This window comes from Patella vulgata, chromosome 1 (genome assembly GCF_932274485.2).
Source record: "Patella vulgata chromosome 1, xgPatVulg1.2, whole genome shotgun sequence".
In the NCBI taxonomy this organism is placed as follows: domain Eukaryota; kingdom Metazoa; phylum Mollusca; class Gastropoda; family Patellidae; genus Patella; species Patella vulgata.
Window position 1 is genome coordinate 26730194 of NC_065879.2, and position 19041 is coordinate 26749234.

At 33.1% G+C, this 19041-nt stretch overlaps 1 protein-coding gene across 1 annotated transcript in view; it reads right to left on the bottom strand.

Moving 5' to 3' along the window:
• LOC126811400 (collagen alpha-2(IV) chain) overlaps positions 1-19041 on the bottom strand; it is a 54772-nt gene that overhangs the window by 24355 nt on the left and 11376 nt on the right. The window contains exons 3-12 of the mRNA XM_056102307.1: positions 11969-12052; positions 11257-11391; positions 8335-8379; positions 8037-8099; positions 5518-5640; positions 5182-5217; positions 4810-4872; positions 3610-3798; positions 3234-3287; positions 231-293 (exon numbers count right to left, since the gene is read on the bottom strand). Of these exons, the coding sequence (XP_055958282.1) occupies positions 231-293; positions 3234-3287; positions 3610-3798; positions 4810-4872; positions 5182-5217; positions 5518-5640; positions 8037-8099; positions 8335-8379; positions 11257-11391; positions 11969-12052 (855 nt within the window). The remainder of the gene's footprint in view (positions 1-230; positions 294-3233; positions 3288-3609; positions 3799-4809; positions 4873-5181; positions 5218-5517; positions 5641-8036; positions 8100-8334; positions 8380-11256; positions 11392-11968; positions 12053-19041) is intronic.

A 19041-nucleotide genomic window follows, 5' to 3' on the forward strand; every position in this document is an offset into this window, starting at 1 on the left:
TTAGTATACAAATCATTTTGTGTGTGTTTCACCTATGACTCCTATAATTGCTTTATATATGATTTATTTGAGACTTTGATTTAAAAAGATACATCAATACTTCTTTGTCCAGATATCACGGTGCTTAATATAGAGGATTGTTACCTCTTGCTTGTCAGAATGGAGCAGGTAACCTTAACTATTTGCATTATTTGTTATGTATAGACAAAGAAAACAAACACATTACTTACTCTTGGACCAGCAATACCAGGTACACCCTTTTCTCCTTTCATACCAGATGGACCAGGTAATCCCTATATAAAATAACAAATTTAAGATACTATAATTACTTTTCAGCAACAGTATTCAGATACTAGCATTAGGACTGTACTCAAGATAACTATTATAATAGGGGTTCCACCATTGATTTGTTAGATGTAGTGAACATAAATAAACATAAAAGCAATCTACGGATCACCTTGTGAAAAACATTGGTCTTTTGGGGGTGTTTGATTTTATCTACAATTGGAGGTCTTTCCCTTTCCCTTGCCAAATTGTTTATCTCATCCAAGTGTATGACATTTTGAAAATGAAGTTTACACTTGATCTCTCAATCTATTAACTAGGTCAAACAGCGATATTTCGATTTTGATGTTTCTCAAAGTATCTGGCTGAATTTGCTCTATTTTCAGGTATGTTTTCTGTACATATTTGGTCTTGGAATTTAGGAAATTTGATAAAGAACAATTGGATATCATCTTTTTAAGACAAGGTGCGACATTTCTCACGCTATTACAGTCAGGTTAATCTATGCTATCCATCAACCAGTAATTTAATGAAGGTAGTGGCACATTTAAGAATGCTAACTTATTATTATGTACAGGAGTTTTGAATAGTAGATATGCTGGTTAAAACCAACAATGGACAAAAGGGGAGAATTTTGTATCAGATTCTTGTGTCATACTATTTTGCAGTTATGAACTATATAACAAATTTATTCTCCCACAATCATAATTGATCGAGAAAATTCTCTAAAACAATTCTATTATATTACTTCACATTTAGTGACAAATGGCAAAAATATTTTCATTCATACTTTTTTTTATCCTAATAAGTTCAACTGTAGACAATCCTGAAATTTATTACCACTTGACTTAAAAGAATATAAGGAATATGTTGACCATTGACCTAATTTTAGACTGACCAAGTGACCCCATTCCATTTTACTGACATACTTCCTTCTCTTCAGGAACTAAACATACTGGTACTGTTTAATTTATTTGTGAGTGTTTTATAATTTATAAATGTTTCTAGTTGTTACAATATATATCATAAACTGTATAAAATTCATTTATCTACAATATGGTTTTCAGGCAATACCAAAAAATTCTTTGGAAAGTGAAATATCTGTAGGCCATAACCAGTTCTAGTAATTATATTGCATAAGGCCACATCCCAAAAATATTAAAATGTCTTAACTTCATATTCATCCAAATTTAAAATAATTACTTGAGTTTGATTAAATTTCGTGATATTAAAGCTTTCAAAAGAAGGTAGGAGCTAAAGGATTGATAGATGAGGAGGTTTACTGTATTATAAGAGATAAGCTAAAATTTATATATAGAATGTCAAGGAAGAGAAATATTTATCTGAACCTCAGACATAAACCTTTTTTTACACGATAAATCTGGTGAAACAAGGCAGATAAAGTGGTATTTTGTGTGGTTGGGATAGAAATGTTTCTATATGATGATAAGATAGCCGACCCATAAACTATTCACTAACCCAATTCACAGACATCTCATTTACAAAAATTAAGAATTTTCGAGAATACGAAAAAACATATCTCAAAAAATATGTTCTTGTTGATTTCTTGGGCATGTTGGTTTGTGTTTTCTACAGAAATATGCAAATGATAACAACATGTTGTTTTAAAGTGTCTATAGTACATTTTATTTCTACATCTTTCATGTTTTAAGTATGATCAGTGGATGATGATCCGATTTAAAAACATATGGTCATTTTCAATTCTGTGGGTGCATATGCAATGTGAGGTAGGGAATTTTCCAGTGAGTATCTAGTTGAGTGTAGGCCTAGTGCTCTGACCGTTCAACTACCGCTACCAAAGTATAATACGTAAAGGTGTAAGCCATAAAATTGTGTTTCCATGTGTGACTTTGGATTATACACATTTGGAAAACGGTTGCTTTCTATTCAATAATTGGTCAATGATTTTTATGCAGAAACTTGACAATAACACTACAGACATGGTTATCCAGACACATTTGCATCTTGTGAGAGAGAGGGAAATGGGGTTTAACATTCACTCGACACAAACTAGGTCATTTCGGGACTAGCATGGTCCAATTTTATTTCAATAATTTGCTTGCACGTTGGGGTCTTTAGCAGTGGGAGGAAACCGAAGGACCCGGAGAAAACCCACAAGGTATCTTGGAAATTTGTTGCCAAAGAATGATAATAAATATAACTGTATATCTTTGAAAACTTATCACAGAGCTTTATAGTGCACATACACGTTACCAAATTAACTAGTTTTATTCGACCCTACTTTAATACAATTTGGAGAATATAGTTAGTTTAATATCATATCAGATGAGAAGACATTTTGGATATTTCAACTCTTGAGAAAGTTGCCTTAGTTTATTTATTCTATTATATACAATGTGAAATTAGGCAGACTATGTGTAGCTAACTAAAACCACATGCCAAATGCCAGTGGCCATTTGTGAATCACAAGAACTATTTATATCGCTAGGGCAATGTACTGGATTCATAAAATGTCTGCAAAACTACCTCACACATTCTTGATAAATATTAGCATTAATAATTGACAATAATAATATACATAAATTTAAACTTATGTAATTATAAAGATTAATAATATTCATTTGCCTGGCACAACATGCACAGCTGGGTGTAAATACTATATTCTTGTAAATCTTATATTATTCTGATTGCCAATTGCAAGTCAACCTATGTTTTAACTAAAATCATATTTTATTTTCAGAAAGCAAATTTGTTTGGATTACAAATTTAATTTCAAATAAAAGCTTTCAAAATTTATTCTATAACTTCTATATAGGGTAGAATTTATACTTTATACTTTTTTTTCATTAATACAGCAATCAGGGTCAGGTGTTAGTGGAATATGCCTAAGACTTGCCTATAGCTTCAAAAATATACCAATTTACTCTTAATTTCAAGCTGTATAAAAAATAAATTCTTTTTCTTACCTGTAAGCCAGGAGGACCATCATAACCAGGTGGACCATCAGGTCCAGGTTCACCCTAAATAAATAAAGATCAACATTTAATTTTTTGAGAACAGGATCCATATCCACTTGCGATCTGTTTTTACTGTAGACATTTGAACATCATACATTACCATGACCATTAAAGAAGAAATTTATTATTTTTAGAATGCAGAAGGCATTTGTGACCAGCTCTGGTTAGAAATGAAACATGCAGGTCAAAAGTCAAGAGACAGCATCAAGTTCTTCCTGGTTTTAACAATTATTATACAGAAAGTGTACTGGTATTCAGATGACAACTTTAGTATCCACTAAGAAGATGGAACCATAAAGTAATCATAAATTTATTCAATACCTACCTTCATACCCTTCATACCACGATCTCCTTTAGGTCCAGTAGTTGAGCCTGGTGGTAAAACATAAGGTCGTACAGCAGGTCCACCTGGTGGACCAGCTGGACCTTTCTCACCTCTGTCTCCCTTTGGACCAGTAAAACCAACACCCATGTTACCCTTCTCTCCCTTCTCTCCATACAGACCAGGTGGACCCTAAAATACAGTAACAGAATCATAAAGTCCAAATCAAAATCTAGATTTTGTTTAATATCCTTAAAAGCATCTTTTCTTCAGAATTTTGAGAGATAATTAGTTGGTAGTAGACTACCACTATTTTCTGCATTTCACCTTATACAAGACCATGGTCATACACACATATTATGTTACACACAAAAATTTCAATAATGCTAACTGATTGATCCTTTATGGTTAATGATGTACAATTATCTTCCAACACACCAAGTCTGGAAATAAGGCACCTGTCACAGACAATGTCAGACACAGATTCAGACTTTGCCAGGCACAAAACCTCTGGTGCCTTTCATTTTGTCCGGCACTGATCTGTCTTTTTTATTGATAATATTAATACATGTCCGCCACTTATAGCCCGTTCAGACGCTTAAGTTGAACTGGTTTAAAAACCCTGGGGATCGTTAAACCAGTTTAACTTAAGCGTCTGAACGCAAATGTGGGGCAAATAAACCAGTTTAAAAAACCCAGCTCGCGACCTGTCTTCGAGAAGGCTTTTTATTTTAAACTGGTTCATCTTGGCCATCTGAACTTGTTGGCTTAAAAACACTGGCTCCAGTTCGCTTTCAGCCTGCGCAGTACACAGTAAGTTACATTCAGACAGTGCCAATGTTATCGAAAGCGTGCGAGGACCGAATAAAGAATATGAAGCTACCCATGCGTAGTTAACGCAACACGATGCTGGCTTAAAAACCCCAGCAATTATGAACTGGTTTAAAAATAAGCGCCTGAACAGGCTGTAAGTTGAAATGTCAGGCACTATTTCATTAGTGCCTGACATTTTGTCAGGTACATCTAAAACCTTATTTCCAGGCCTGCAACACACAAATCCTTATGATGGGAGTTCATCATTTAGGTCCAAACCTGGATTCTAAGCAAAAAACAAATACCGGTAACCACCAGAAAAACCGTTGTGTACTGGATCTCTGGAAGCAATACTGATGTAGCTTATTCTAAAAATAAAAATTTTCTTACCCTAGGTCCAATATCACCTTTCATTCCAGGTGGACCAACTGGGCCATCAGCTCCTGGTGATCCCTAATAATATAAAAATTGTACATATTATAAACAGGACATTCCTAGACCATTAATCACAACATATGCACTGGTGTCAGCTTGAGAGTGAGTGAGGCATGGTATCTTTTTATCAAGTTATTTGTGTAATGCAAAGGAAGAGAATTTTGCCTGGCAGAAGCATTTTACATACTTTTCTTCCAAATTTCAATTGCCAAAGACTCATTTACTTGTGCTAACAACTTTTAAATAGGACCAATGTAAGCCCGGATGGGTACCGACTTGAAAGAAATGAAGTGGGTAGAAACAGGACATTCAGTTGAAATTACTTACAGATATACCAGGTAATCCATTTGCTCCAGGCTGTCCCTGTTTAAAAAAAATAAAGAAAGCAATTAATTTAACCCTTTCAGAAGACAATAAATTTCATGAAATCAAAATCAAATGGCCAAAACCACCAAATTAATTTAGTTTTGATATCCAATGCACAAATTAATTTAACGATCAGATTGATATTATTTGTTTCAGAGATATCTTAGGACCATTCAATCAAATTAAACAATTATTAAATTGACACAGAGGTCATCAAGTATTCCTGATTTCATCATGGGTAAACAATTGGTGATCTCTCGCCAAATAAAAACAGAATCATTGAATTATTGCCCTTACCTTTTGTCCTTTTATAGCAATACCATCACGTGCAGATTCACCTTTCTGACCTTTAGGACCAGGGATACCAGGTGGACCTTCTAAACCAGGTAAACCAGAATTACCAGGAAAACCAGGTTCTCCCTACAAATCACAAATTTAAGGTTTATGAAACATTTGTGTATATGTAAATGACACTATAATGTTCTCATTTATTACAGTGTACACATTGCTATTCTAATGTTCCTAGTCACGTACAAGCGAGGAGTTGAAACCACGCCACTTAACTTAATGACAGACCTTGTGATTTAACGCACTCTTTAAACCATCGGGCCCCCCCCCCCATAAAAACAAGGAGATTTTAACTATAGAATCTTGATAGGAAGACAAGGTTTGGTTATCTTGGTGTGTTTAATAAAGGTAAATGTAGTCTACTATATCACCATGTGATAAATAGTTAGCATCTGTTCTACTCATTAAAAAAACCTATAACATCCCCTTCATCTTCTATTTATTTCTATGCCAGTTTAAGCTTGGCTGAACTCAAGCACCAAAAGAAATCTTAAAGTAAGCCTGCACAGGATCCCTCTGGTGGACTGAAAAAATATTCTTTACACAATTATGGTTTGTGTTGCATGTAAATTGAAAATTTAGAATAGTTATTAATTCGATTTTTTTTTTGCTTCAATTATTGCTTTTTTATATAAATATAAAAAGTCCATAAACAGCCATAATTCATTCTTCTCCCTAAGGCAGTATTAGGCCACATTTAATAGGGTATTACATATGCCTACTGTGGAGCATACCAAAGGAATCAGGTCAACACATTTTAATTTGAAGTTTCCTGACAGAATTTCAAATAAAAATTACTGTTTGCAAAATATTTCCTTTCAAATTTAATTTCTTGAGGATAGAATATAAAGATTAACTATGATATTATTATGTTATTAGATTTCACAAATTCAAGAAAAGCCCAGATAGCCTTGATATCACAACTATTAAATGCATGGAGGAAGTCATTTAGCTTGGCCTGGAATTTGGTAAAATTTGTTCTCCACTGACCCAGCTGGCATCTTGCAGAGGTCACAAGGGTCATTTGTCTAAAAATGCTGGAAATTCAAGTTAAACTGTCTCAAATATCCCATACATTTCATCCCCTTTGAAATTCTTTTCATAGCTGACAATTTACACATTAGCTTCCTGTTACAGGCAACATGTTGAACTGATTAGTTAATGACAGTTGTATATAATAATGTGCCATGTCTGTTGCTGTCAAGTAACCATAATGTGTAATAGCCAGGATGTAAGTAAACATCCAAATCCTTAATCTACATTTGATTTCAAAGCAACCATATTGAATTTATATTAATATTTCTTTTAAGGGATAAATATGTATATCTAAAGCATGGTATCTTAAATCTGAATTCATATTTTACCAATTTTCGTAATTCAAAGACACTTTCGAGCCGTTATTTGTCTTGGTTTAAAAAAATTATAAAGTTTATTGGCTTCAGCTCATATTTCCTCTTTATCTTGAGAAATATATTGATAAATTATATGAGAATGTGTAGTATTATAAACTCTGCTATTTATTTAATTATCAAGATAACTACATTATAATTAACTACATCTACAATTAAATTCCTATCTGTGCTGAGAAATGTTTTAGTTAAAAGCAATTCTCAAGGATCTCATAAATAAAATGAATTTGCCATTAGCCTGATAAGTAACTGCTGATGTGAATTTTTTTTATGTTTAAGTTAGAAAGAGTGTAAAGATTAACAGGTGCTTTCCTCTCTACCAGACATCAAGTCAACTGATCATTCATTTATAATTACATCCGACTCATAAATCTCTGAATACTTTTTCAATGTATTTTCAAATGCCCAACATCTAAATTCATTACGCATATATGTGTAAAGTGAACATGTATGGATTGAAGAAGAAAACAGTTGGTCTTGGTTTGTTACTTGATGCAGTGCCGAATTAACCTTGTGGGGGGCCCGGGACATACCAAGTGTGCGGGGGCCCCATTGTTATTTGTTCAAATTGTTCGTACTGACCGTGGATCGTACTAGTATGTACTCCGCCCCCTTGAGTGTCTGGGACCCCCAATATCCCTTACTGCCCAGTGCCCCAATCCTCACCCCCTCAGCCCAGGTACTGGTTGGCTCCGTCCGGGAAAAAATATTAGTATGACCAGAATTGTGGGGGGCCCGGGACATTTGTCCCACTTTGCACCCCCTCCCCCCCTTGATCTGGTACTGACTTGATGTGTATTGTGTAAAAGTGGGTTGAAGGGCTGACACAGTTAGTTACTGGGACCAACAGCAGGTTGGTTTCAAAGGGTTTCCATCTTCTCTTATGGTCAGAAAATGGTATTTTTAAGCTATTACGTATTCGTAAACCTTTTCACACCCTAAGGCTTAATGCAATCATAATGCCCACAATGTTTGCCATTGTTTAAAATCCTGAAACTTAATACAATATATACATGTATGCACATGATTAGATATTTCCCAAAATATTTGAACACTTACCTGTGTGCCGTTACAACCATCTAAACCAGTCATGCCTCGTGGACCAGCAGGACCAGGAATACCCTAAAATTAATAACCCAAAATATTCATACATTTACCATTATATGTGCTGAACTAAAAGTCAAATTTTGTTCCTCATGTTGAGTTGGCCTACACATTATTTGCTGTTTGTTATACCTGAACTCCTGAAAATATGCCTACTGCAATTTATTTAATTCTGCATATATATACTCTTTGTAAATGTTAACGAAGTGTGACAGACTTTTGTATATTATAGCTATATATGAGTAATACTTACAGGAATGCCATTGATACCAGGGAATCCAGGGGATCCCATTTTACCCTGAAATAAACAATACATCAATATGCATTAAATCATAATGGCTTGGGATAGAATTAAGATTTTTATTATACATGAATATGTAAAACTGTTGTGAATATAGTTCATGGTAGACCAATGTTTCAGCCATAGAGGTTAAGTTCACAAAGGGTTTTATTTATCCTAACCGTACCTCTATAATCTATACACATACATGTAAGTACGTAATAGGGTTGAGACACTGCTATACCATTTACCAAATTTGCACTATTTTATGGTCAGAAGTCAGAGAAGGGCTAACATATCATTGGTCAGATTTTTGAAACCTAGAGATTCAATGGAAAGCACATTCTGCTACAAAGATCACAAACACGCAAAAGGTTCCCATTTTAGTTTTGGGGTCTATTAAAGCAGACATAAACTGTGAGGTGAACAGGATGAGAGATGGGGGCCTTGTGTTGTGTCTCCCCTTTTAACTAATCAGTTACCATTCCATTAAAACAATTTTATTTTATACCTATATGTGAATGTCTCAATTGTGACATGTGTAAGAAATAATTTTGCCATTTATTACTGAGCAGAGGAGAACATCCCAAGAACTGTAAATTTTTCCGGTAGTTTAGCACTTTTTGAAAAGAAATTGTAGGAGGTGAATTGTGAGTTAATAGATTTGTGAATTAGGACAAGTTAGTAAGAATAGTAAAGCCTACATGTAATTGGAGGTCTGCCCAAGTAACAGTAACTATGGTTTTAACAGCTGTTTCTATTGTAACCTGATACCATGGTACCATGGTCTGTTTAGGTTAATACCCCTTTTCCTCCTGGTTTACAATCCTGAGTCCTTTTACTCTTATCTTTAACAAGAAGCCGTGTTTTCTTTACCCATCATATATAGTTTCTTGATAAAGTTTAATAATTTACAGCTTTTTCTCTCCTTAACAGTACAAAGAGGACTTGTTCATCACCCAAATTTTATTTAAATGCATTCTAAAGCCTAACAAATTTGTAGTTCAGACGATAATGAGTTTACTGATTTCATTCATGAAGGAATGGGAGAAGTGAATGGATTCCCAGCTTATCTTTATATTTCTAGCCAAGATTTTAACCTACTGTGGCAGTAAGGGTAGAAGCTCATGTATAGCATCATTATACTGTTTAGATAGCTTTTACAGATCAACCAAGCAAAAAATGTTGATTCCAGTTAACCTAATGCTAGGGTTAAATTTTAGACATTATTCTAACTGGATAAAATAATATCCTGATTTATTTTTTACACAATAAAATGTTTCTTTCAAATGGCCTTGACTCACGACAATTAGAAAATTATGTTATTTATATTGTTCTCGACTACAAGAATGGAAGCCATTTACATGTACACTTCCTTGCTTATTCCAAATTCATGGCAATTACAAGCTGTGAAAAAATTAGTTTAAAAATTGATGTCAAACATGTTTCCTAAAGTGTTTTCATATTGTACAAAATTTTTTACATTGAGCATAAATCCTTCCTGAAACAAGGGCCCAATAAATACCTGTGTAGTGGGGGTGGTTCTAATGAAACCAAACACTGCGAGGAGTATGAAACCTCACCAAATCAAAATATTTTTCAAAACAGCTTTCTAGATTTCTTTAAATTTGAATAAATCATTTTAATAGAAAAAAGATAGGTGTTCAGGCAACGAATTACACAGAAATTGTTGAAATTACATAGGATTCTTTCTTTGTCACTTACATTGTATTTGAAAAATGCATATAAATTAAAAAACAGATCAAGTGATAAACATGTCATCAGAACATTAAAAAAAATTAAATAAAGGGATCAAGGGCAATAATGCTGGGTGTTATTATGAGGCATATCTGTAATGCACAAGGCTTCTAGATCTTACTAATGTTAACAACATATATGCATCTTTAAAAAGATAGGATGATAAATGTAGTCTGTAGAGTGTTCACAAGAAATCGTGGATGACATATAGACGCCTAATGACTGTTTTTCACTTGTATATCATATAGAATCTAATATAAAGCCTCTGATAAAGATAGAAAATGACGAGGTTACATCTGGCATAACGTAAGGTGTGGCAAGGTAAAACCTGTTTATATTTATTTGATTAGACACTTCTACTACCGCAAGTTATGGCAAGTACATATCATAGTGTTATACTACACTGTCTGAGAAAACATAACTTATAGGTCAGTTCCTGTTTCTAGAACACACTATCTCACATGTCTATGTCAAAACTATTCCTGCAATTGAGGATACCATCATCAAGTGGTTGTTTTTTTGTAGTTTGATATTTCCTTTTTCATCCATTGGGAATTAGTTCTCTAATATAAGTGTGTTCAATGTTTATGGTACAAATTGGTATCTAAATTTTGAATTTTCTTACATTAACTGGAATTATTTAACAATTATTATTGATTGATAACACATTCTCGAAACCAAAATTCTTATATTTTTTCTTTCTTAATTTTACACAAAAACTGACATTTCTGTCATGCCAAAACATGTCTTGATATAGAAAGACACTAGAACTCTTATAAAGAACCTGAATTGGGCCAAATCGCAATTCAACCGCGTGAGTTCTATTTAAACTATGTCAGTCTACCAGAGGCATTTTAACTCATGAAATAATTGGGCTTTACTCAAATTTCAGCATCCCTCTTTGAAATTCCTGAAAATCTCTTAGTAATACTAAGGCATTTATGTAAACATTTGAATATTTTTATTGTCAAGGATGTAGAACATATTTCAGTGAAATTCATGAAAACTTGAAATGATGATCTACAGCATAATCTGGTAATTTTGGGGAATAGATCCTTGAATTTGCATATACGGTAATATATATCTATATATCTATGCTACTTACATGTGCATAGTATGATAAAGTTAAGAACTTACCCGAGCTCCCTTGTCACCTCGACCACCTACAGGTCCAGTTTCACCTGGTTCTCCTTTAGGACCTAATAATCCCTCTGGACCCTGAAAGCCTTGTTTACCAGGAGGACCTGGGGGACCCACTGGGCCAAAACTACCCTGAAAAGATCAGATATGACAAAATGACAATACAGATTAGTGAACAACAGGTGGGAGTTACAGATGTTTCTATAGAATTGCCATGAAAAGCATAAAAGAAACATTACTTATAAATATTGATGTTACAATAACAGCAATATTTTTATTAAAAAATCATCCTAGAGCCCATCATAATAATCATTATAGAGTACAAGGTGTTTTATCATCATAGAGCACAAAATGAAAAATCATCACAAAGTGCAATCAACATAAACTTATAATTATATGTGTTGGGCTATTGAAAAGTAAGCTGATTTTAGCTTAATCTTTCAAAACACTTTAATTGTGCACAGAGATTGACTTATTACTAATCTGAAAATAACACAACTGATCGACTCAATCTAATGTTTTATGTGATATCAGACCAAGAGTAAAACAATTACAAGGGGATGGCATAAACTCTTTGAGACAAGCTAGTCAACAGATAATAATATTCTGTGTTAATTAAAGTCAAATGATTCTGACATTATTTTATTTTTCATTTACAGTTATTGAAAGGGTTCAGAAAGTCAATTTGAAGTAAAATGATGTAACTTACCCGTGATCCTTTTTCTCCTATACATTTACATCCCCCCTGCCTATTTTGACAATCTACTCCACATCTATACGGAACATTATCTTGCTGTAAAAAGAAATTTTAAAATATTTAATTTTATTTCGAATAAGGCGACTTTTACATGCATTTTAATATGTACATGCTTAAAATAGATACCTTGTCCACATATACTCATTCAACTGACAGGGCTTGTTTCTTGTGTAATTATGCACTAAACAATAAGATTAAAGATACATTATGGAAGATTTGTTAAAGAGCTGGCAGTTCTCACTATAATAGTTAAAAAACTGGATAATGTAAAGGAAATATGCTGAAAAATTTCAGTCAATTGTTCCACTCTGAACCGAGATATTAGTGTTTGAATTTTAGGCTTAGTCTCGATCATCATTACTAAAGTCAGTAAGATAAAAAACATAGTCTCGTTATCCAGTTTTGGATTAAATCATGAATGAGCGTTGAGCAGCAAATTGGATTCAAATCCAGAGAAAATCTGACACATAAGATGGCACTGAGAGTTGATTAAGGTCTTTTCATGTTAATAAATGTCTAATTATATAACATTTCAGGCCCAACGATAGACCTAAAATAGGCAGATGTAGCTCTTGCATAATGCATGTTTCAAAGAAAAGACAGTTGTTTAAAATATGATGGGAGTACATGAAATAATGTACCAAATGGCATAACAATAACATTCATGCAACAATACATTTAACAAATTATGAAGTTTTTGTGTATAAATTTATTGTTTTTAACATGTTAAACATATTTTAACTTGTTTGTGGTTTTGTGTGAAAATAAATATCGTTTGTAATTTTCTTAGACTTAGATCTATGTTATTGTTTGACAGGAAAATCTGTAGGATGCGAAAGCTACTAGTAATATTGTTTAAGACATTTTTTCTTTTTTAAATTTAAATTTCAAAGTATAAATTTGAATTGTGTGTGGATTGTTGAATAAGGCTTTTATGTAAAACTTCAAAAGGAAATTTGAATTATGTTTCAACATCTCCGATGCATGACATAACCAAAATGAAAGTTTCAATATTCTAACGGAAAACATGCACTGGAACATAATGCTTAGGGTTAATACTACAATTTCAAATTTGAATGTTTAACTTTTTTGCATGAGTTGTAACTTAATTAGTCACATTGTTTATGCTAAATATATAGAATGCTGTGAATTAGGTGTTCAAGAACATGTGTTGTGAATAATGGTGTGTTTAAAGCTTTTTGTATATCTTAAAACTATTTAACGGAATAAAGTGAACCACCTATTCCTGGTATATGTCACATCCTATCTCATATATCAAGTTAACCAAATTAAAAGTCACACCCCTAACAGCTGTTCAAAGAATACATTCTTTTTGTCTGGCTACCACCAACATTTCAAATGTGTTCTACACCATCTCACACAAAATGTTGGTGCAAAATTCATAACTCTTAGAATTTTGAACTCAATCCACCCACTTATGTATATGCGAATGGGTAGGGCTTTAAAACACGCATGAAAAAAAATAAAATCACGCCAACATAGGTTAAATTCCAGTTGTACCTTAATTCTGTATTGTTATTTCACATGAAAATTTGTCAAAAGTTTTGTTTGTTTTACAACTTTGTTACAGAACAGAAGAAGCAAACTCAACATTTATCTTTGACATCATCATGTTTCTTACATCTTTTCAGCAAATATAATAGTTCATATCACCACTTGTTCTTATATTTGTCTAAATATTAAGGGTCTACGTTAGATAAACATTGAAATTATCTATATAAAGTGTGCAATACTGGGTCAACATCTTAAATTTTTGTACTCTTGTGCCACCCAAAAGTTAATGCATCCATAATACCATGAAGGGAGACTTCATGCAATAGATTATTTTTTCATTCATCATTTTTATAGCAGAATATTAAGAGTAACTTTAAAAACAAAATAATGTTATTGAAATCTAAAGTAACATCCACTGAGTGGGATTGAAAAGAATATTACTGCTGATTACCCTCTACATCTTTTGCTACACCTTATGGTAGTGCCACTGGTACCAACCAAGCGATATAAATATAATATATTTTTAACTTATCATGGCCTTAGGGATAATGATTATAATTTATATCAGTCAGCATTTTTGGAACTTGCACCTACAAAATTTGTTACCATGATAGAGCCAACACTGATGAAGCTATCCTAACCCAGTGCTAAGATTGAGCCATGTGGCTGTTCTCAGTCATCCTGGTTTGGCTGAGAATATGTCATATACTGAAGGCTCCTTCATTACTCTAGATTTCATTATAAAGACTGTATTTTTATTTTCCGAAACGGGAAAAATCATAAACATGTGTGATTCTATCAAAAAAATGCCTACTTTTTATGTCATAAAAATATATATGTGTTTACTAGTATGTGCACATCTCAACTGAGAAGAGGTATCAGGACTATTGAGTGAGTAGGCATAGAATAGCAAACCTCAAGTATAAAACAACTTTACATAGGATTACTAAAAATGGAAGAATAAAAATAAACATGTTATGTTTCTCGTGCTGAGGATATGTAAAGCCTCAATGCTTCCATTTTATTACGATATTATTTTGCAAAAGCCCTTATAATTGTATCTTTTAAAAATATAATAACTGATAAGATTTTATTACTTTATCTATTATGGCAGACATTATAAGCATGTATTACTACCACTCCTTGCACATTTTTTATTCAAAGATTACGTAATCAAGTGCTCTAGGATCAACATAAGTAAAATAATATTATCCCAGTCTCATCAGGCAAAACTGCTATAAACAGGTGCACCACAAACCAAAAACATAGAATGAACATTTCTTTCACATCCGTATTAGTTGTTTCTAACAAAACAAAGTCGGTCAGTGACCTAATTAGTCATGACAACCACCAGAAAATTTATTAGCAGCACTGGGTAACCAGATCCAAGAATTTGGTCTGGTTATCTGAGGCATCCTGCAGGTTTCTATCTGTTACAGATTATCATTCTACTGTCAATGTTAATTACTGGTCTTCTATTTGTACAGAGTTATTGCTTATACTGATCTATATGTGCTCTGGAAGCCACAGTGACTCAGTGAGTATGGCACTACTCCACTAACCTGGAGGTCCATGGGACGATTCTGATGCTAGCCAAGAAATTCCAGCTGGTTTCAGTATGGCCTGGTAGGGACAAAGTGTGCACTTGTTTGGGTGAGACTGAGACAGAAAACTGAGGTTCTGTACATATTATTTGCAGCACTTTAAAGTTCCCCTGGCACTTAGAAATAACATGTATTCAGGGACAAATTGGTGGGGTACAAATAATGCCAGGGGATGAAATGTCCAGGTATGAGTTGTCTGGGGATAAGGTTTGTCGGGGAATGAATTGTCCCGTACCCATGAAGTTTCATGCCTGATCAAGACTATCGATATACATTATAACCGGTACTAAAAAGCTTTTCTTCCAGTTAGTGTCAAATAAAATATTATATTGTCAGCATTATAGGAGGTACCGGTCCTTATTTCCTAATTTAGTAGTACGTGTAGCTGACCAAATTCCTAAACTTCATAAAAACATGAGGTAACAGTAAAATAAGTTGACTATAGAAAAACTTACTTCCTACAATTTCCTGTGACTCATAATAACGTGTAAACCACAAACCATGCTTTCATTTTTAAAGGGCCTCTTTCAAAACTCACAGACATGTGCCACAATTATTTGGATCATTTGTAAAATTCATCCCCAAAGATGGTTACATACTTTAAATAGGTATACTAGATATATTTCAGTGAATAAAACTGCTTAATGCTGTGTGAAAAGCCATTAGCACTCTTTAACCTACATGTCCATTTAGTTCTTAGCATCTATCTGAAGCTCTGTGATACAGTTTCAAGGAAATACTAACATCCAGTTGTGAGGTTGGTTGGGAAACAGTACAAATAGTCACTATTATCATGTCATCAAATGATAAATTTGAGATTTTTTTGTTCAAAACAGTGACATAAGCCTATTAAAATGTTTTTATCAGTCATTTTTAGCAGAATCTTTCAGACAATGTATCATATTTCTTCAGATTTTAGCATGGATTTCATGGTATTTACACTTTTTTTCAGAGATAGTGAAGAAAATTGTGACTTGTCCGTCAAGTTAAAGCTAAAACATGCATATTTGCCATAGGCCTATTGTATACCTTTACATGTAGATGATATTATACATCTTAGGATATGAATAACCTGTTTATAACTTAATCATTGGCCATTGTTTTTTAAATAAAGGGTGTAAGAAATAATGTCACAGACATATCACCCCATGTCTATAAATATATGCATTAAGTGAGTGAAGTCAAGAACTATAATATATTAGTCGACAAGTACTTTTAAAAAGAATACATGTACCAAAAATTAAAAACAATATGACCACACGTTTTAGGCATTATAATTTCCGCCATGTGACTATCAGGTGAATAATTGGGCTTTGTCACTACTCCACATGTTGTAACACTATTGCGTATATCTTTGTCATAATAATAATAATAATAATGTATTTATATAGTGCCTATTATCCAGTAAACTGATCAATGGCGCTGAGTTAATTGTCTGTCACAGATATGATGTTATATTGAAGTAAATATAACTATCAGGTGAATAATTGGGCTTTGTCACTACTCCACATGTTGTAACACTATTGCGTATATCTTTTGTCATAATAATAATAATAATAATAATAATGTATTTATATAGCGCCTATTATCCAGTAAACTGATCAATGGCGCTGAGTTAATTGTCTGTCACAGATATGATGTTATATTGAAGTAAAGAAATGTGTCTTGTGTTTCTTTCTGAATTCTGCAATAGTTCCTTCCTCTTTCACATATTGAGGTAGCTTGTTCCAAAGGACTTGGAGATATGGCATGAAGACACTTGTATGTCAACAGTAAAATCTTAAATTCTACACATTTCCTCAAAGGTAGCCAATGAAGCTCCCTAAGAATTGGTGAAATATCTGATCATTTTTAACAATGTAGGGAGCAATGTGAGTTAGACAGTTAGGAAACTGGCTGGGCTCTCAACTACAATGTCCTGGGTTTGATTCGAATCCTTGTGTGGACTGAGACGAAGTTTAAAGATTTTTCAAGTCTGTTTCTCACTTGTTAGAAGTGCTGTATGACCTGTCTACACTTTAAGAAACATGTAAAAGAACATATGGCATTTTCACTTCAGAACATCACAAAATGCTGCAAACTGAGAAATCCTCCCACTTCCCCACTTTTATTAATGAAAATTAACATAAATGTATATTAGGCTAAACATAACTGAAGTACTGAGTCAATGGGACCATAAACCCCATTCCAGAGCCAATTCAAGAGGTCGGAGTAAGAATAAACACTGCTACAGTACCTTTATGTGTACGTATATCTATCACAAGTATTTCAACTTTTGACAGTACACTCTTGATTTTTCTGGGTGCTCAATCCATATTTAAAAGTCTTTGAAAAATCATTTATCTATCAATCAAGTTACAGCTAGGATACAGACTATTTATTTCAAGCAGATTTTAATTCCTGGCAATTTTTCCAAGTGTTTTTATAATTTCTCAAATAAACTCTAAGACTACTGAAAGTACAGTAAATGGGTGGAAGAACCTAACAGAAATTATTGAAATTAAACAGGCTTCTTCATCTCACTAATGTAAACAACATATAAGACTACTTATCTTTACCTACAACTGTTTCATTTTCTCACTCAACTCCTAAACTCCTAAACTAATCAACAATTTATACATATTCTGGCATGTTTCTCTGTGATTTGGAAGTATATGAGCCAATATTTTATGTATTTCACTATAGTTTTGTGATTTGTAGGCGGTTTTGTGTCTGTTGGTCTCATGTTTGGGATGATTGATATAATTTGTAGAATATAAAGATAATACGACTTACAATAAAAAAACAGGAAGAGACAAAAATTAAGATTTTTCAAAATTAGATATACTATTAGATTTCTTCCAATATACTTAATCTGAGAGTATAAATGAAGGAAATAGAAGCTATTTTTTTGTTCTCCAAATGTAATATGTTTAAACCAATTCAGGAGAATTTTTATCATTGTTAGAAAGGCAAATGAACATTGAATGGTGTGACACCAATCATTTCTACATTTCCACGTTCGTTTGTTTGAAAAATACTAAATTTGAAAGACGAAAATCATGCATATATCTTTATACATGAATAATACATGTATGTGTAGTAGGTGGGCCAAAGAAAGTAACCTGGATTCTTCTTTAAAAGATGATTTCAACAAATAAAGATAGTTGCCAGGCAACAAAACATACGCCCACAGCCGCTAAATCGTCATTCATACTTTTACAAGGTTCACAAATTAAAACATGGGCCATAACTCTAGAAGTAATTGATAGAATTTACTGAAATTCAACAGACTTCTCCGTTTCATACACATCAGATGATAACTTTCATCATTTGTGCATTAACAAGGTGGAACAACGTGTAACAAGGGCAAAACCCTAGAAGTAATTGTTGAAATTCAATAGGCTTCATCGTTTCTCTAATCTAAATGATGCATATAAATTTCATACAGATCGGCAGATAACTTTTGATGTTAGAGCATTCACAAGGTGCAACAAAGTGAAACTGGGGTCATAACTCTGAAGTAATAAACGGAAATTGCTGAAATTCAATAGGATTCTTCTTTTTACTAATTTAAATATAAATGTCATACAGATCGGATGATAACTTTTGGTGTTCACAAGGTTCAACAAGGGCCATAACTCTAGAAGTAATGTAATGGAAATTGCTGAAATTCTCTAGGCTTCTTCATTTTACTAATTTAAGTAATGCATATAAATTTCACAGAGATCAGATTATCAGACGATAACTTTTGGCATTAGAGCAATCACAAGGTTCAACAAAGTGCAACAAGGGCAATAACTCTAGATGTAATTAACGTAAATAGCTGAAATTCAATAGGATTCTTCTTTTTATTAATTTAAATGACGCATATAAATTTCATACAGATCGACAAATATACTTCCACATTTCCATGTGGGCGTAAAA